This window comes from Oncorhynchus gorbuscha, linkage group LG11, assembly GCF_021184085.1.
Source record: "Oncorhynchus gorbuscha isolate QuinsamMale2020 ecotype Even-year linkage group LG11, OgorEven_v1.0, whole genome shotgun sequence".
NCBI classification, from domain to species: domain Eukaryota; kingdom Metazoa; phylum Chordata; class Actinopteri; order Salmoniformes; family Salmonidae; genus Oncorhynchus; species Oncorhynchus gorbuscha.
The window spans coordinates 81,465,261-81,467,042 of NC_060183.1; the positions used below are offsets into that span (position 1 = coordinate 81,465,261).

The 1,782-nt window shown below is 51.1% G+C and overlaps 1 protein-coding gene across 3 annotated transcripts in view; it reads left to right on the forward strand.

Annotated features, from left to right (window-relative positions):
* LOC123989545 (WD repeat-containing protein 7) overlaps positions 1 to 1,394 on the forward strand; it is a 366,883-nt gene extending 365,489 nt beyond the window's left edge. For all 3 annotated transcript variants that reach the window (XM_046290631.1, XM_046290633.1, XM_046290632.1), the window contains 2 exons: positions 1 to 81; positions 948 to 1,394. The exon at positions 1 to 81 is cut by the window's left edge and continues 24 nt beyond it. In XM_046290631.1, coding sequence (XP_046146587.1) covers positions 1 to 81; positions 948 to 1,151 — 285 coding nt within the window. In that variant the 3' untranslated portion in view covers positions 1,152 to 1,394. The remainder of the gene's footprint in view (positions 82 to 947) is intronic.
* The last annotated feature ends 388 nt before the right edge of the window (positions 1,395 to 1,782 follow it).

Consider the following 1,782-nt stretch of genomic DNA (forward strand, 5'->3'; position numbering starts at 1 on the left):
ATCACAGCGGTGTCGTTTGCTCCTGACGGGAGGTACCTGGCCACCTACTCTAACGCGGACAGCCACATCTCCTTCTGGCAGGTTTGTACTCGCACACACACCACACACAAACATGCACACACACTCACTGTTCCTAGAAGATAGCTGATATTGCATAGTGGAGGGAAGCATGGAGCTTTAATGGCCCCCAGTGAGAGGTAGTCTAGTCCTGCTCCAGCCTGTCCTGTCTCCTGTCCTGTCTCCTGGCCTGCCAGCACACACACCACATCCCAGCCCGGCTGTCTCCTGTCCTGTTCCCAGCAGCAGTAGCACAGAGGAGAGGAGGGACTGTAAAACCCCTGACGCTGCCAAGTCTCTGCCCCCTATCACTAATGACCTTACTGTAAATGTAAACCACAGGTCTGTGCCTTCCTGCGGGATGCACAGCTAGCCGGCTACATTGGTAATGTGCTAGGAGACGGTCTGGAGTTGTCTCCTAGACACTCTGCCAGCCTGGGGTTTAGGTCTGTGTCTCTCTCTCCTAGACACTCTGGCAGCCTGGGGTTTAGTTCTGGGGTTGTCTCCTAGACACGAGAGAACCCTAAATTCCTCCAAGGCCTTGAGAACCCTAAACTCCTCCAGGGCCCTGAGAACCCTAAACTCCTCCCGGGCCCTAAGAACCCCAAACTCCTCCAAGGTCCTGAGAACCCTAAACTCCTCCAAGGCCTTGAGAACCCCAAACTCCTCCAAGGCCTTGAGAACCCTAAACTCCTCCAAGGCCCTGAGAACCCTAAACTCCTCCAAGGCCCTGAGAACCCTAAACTCCTCCAAGGCCCTGAGAACCCTAAACTCCTTCGGCTGATCAAGTAAATAGAGGAATTCTGTTCTCTCCCAAGAAAATGGATAAAAAATATTTAATAAATAAAATCTTAAAATCCTTCTTTGTTCTTGCTTCCTCCTGTCTCCAGATGAATACGTCTCTGCTGGGCAGTATTGGCATGCTGAACTCTACCCCTCAGCTGAAGTGCATCAAGACCTACCAGGTCCCCCCGGTACAGCCTGCCTCTCCTGGCTCTCAGAACGCCCTGAAGCTGGCCCGTCTCATCTGGACCTCCAACCGGAACGTCATCCTCATGGCCCACGACGGCAAGGAGCACCGCTTCATGGTCTGAGGCGGGTCAGGGGACGAGGTCACTGGGGGTCAGAGGTTAAACGGTCGCAACCAGGAAGTGATTGAGATGAGAAGGCTTTGCATCAATCGTTTACATTGATTACTATTACTGCTGTTTACACTGTTTAATTCCTCCACTTTTATCTGGTTGTTGTTGTTCCTCTCCTCCCCAGACGTTTCCTTTCCTCTGTTATTTAAAGGGAAACACCGCTTGTGTTGCTGTCTAGTCTGGTCTTTTCAAATCCCACCAGGGGGGGGTGAGGAGGAGGGGGGGACAACTAATCCCTTGGTGTGATGGTTTGGCTTCTAGATGTAACCTTTACACCATAATAAGTCCATTGTATTGCGTGTGATAGAGAGGTCAGGTGTGGACCTGCGCTGAGAGGTGGGGGGAAAAAAAGAAAAAAAAACTGTGTGGGTTACGCTTTCATCTTAACTGCACCAATCATCTCAGCCGTGTGTTAAATAGGACACGCCCCCTGCTCACCTCCGCGGCAACTGTACACCTTTAAACAAGAACACTTTACCAAACCGTTCTCTCCTACCCTCCTTACGTAGCACCCCAACGAGAGGGAAAACGTGTTCAAATCGTATCACTATTCGGTCCAAGAGGAAAGACCATTATCATATGA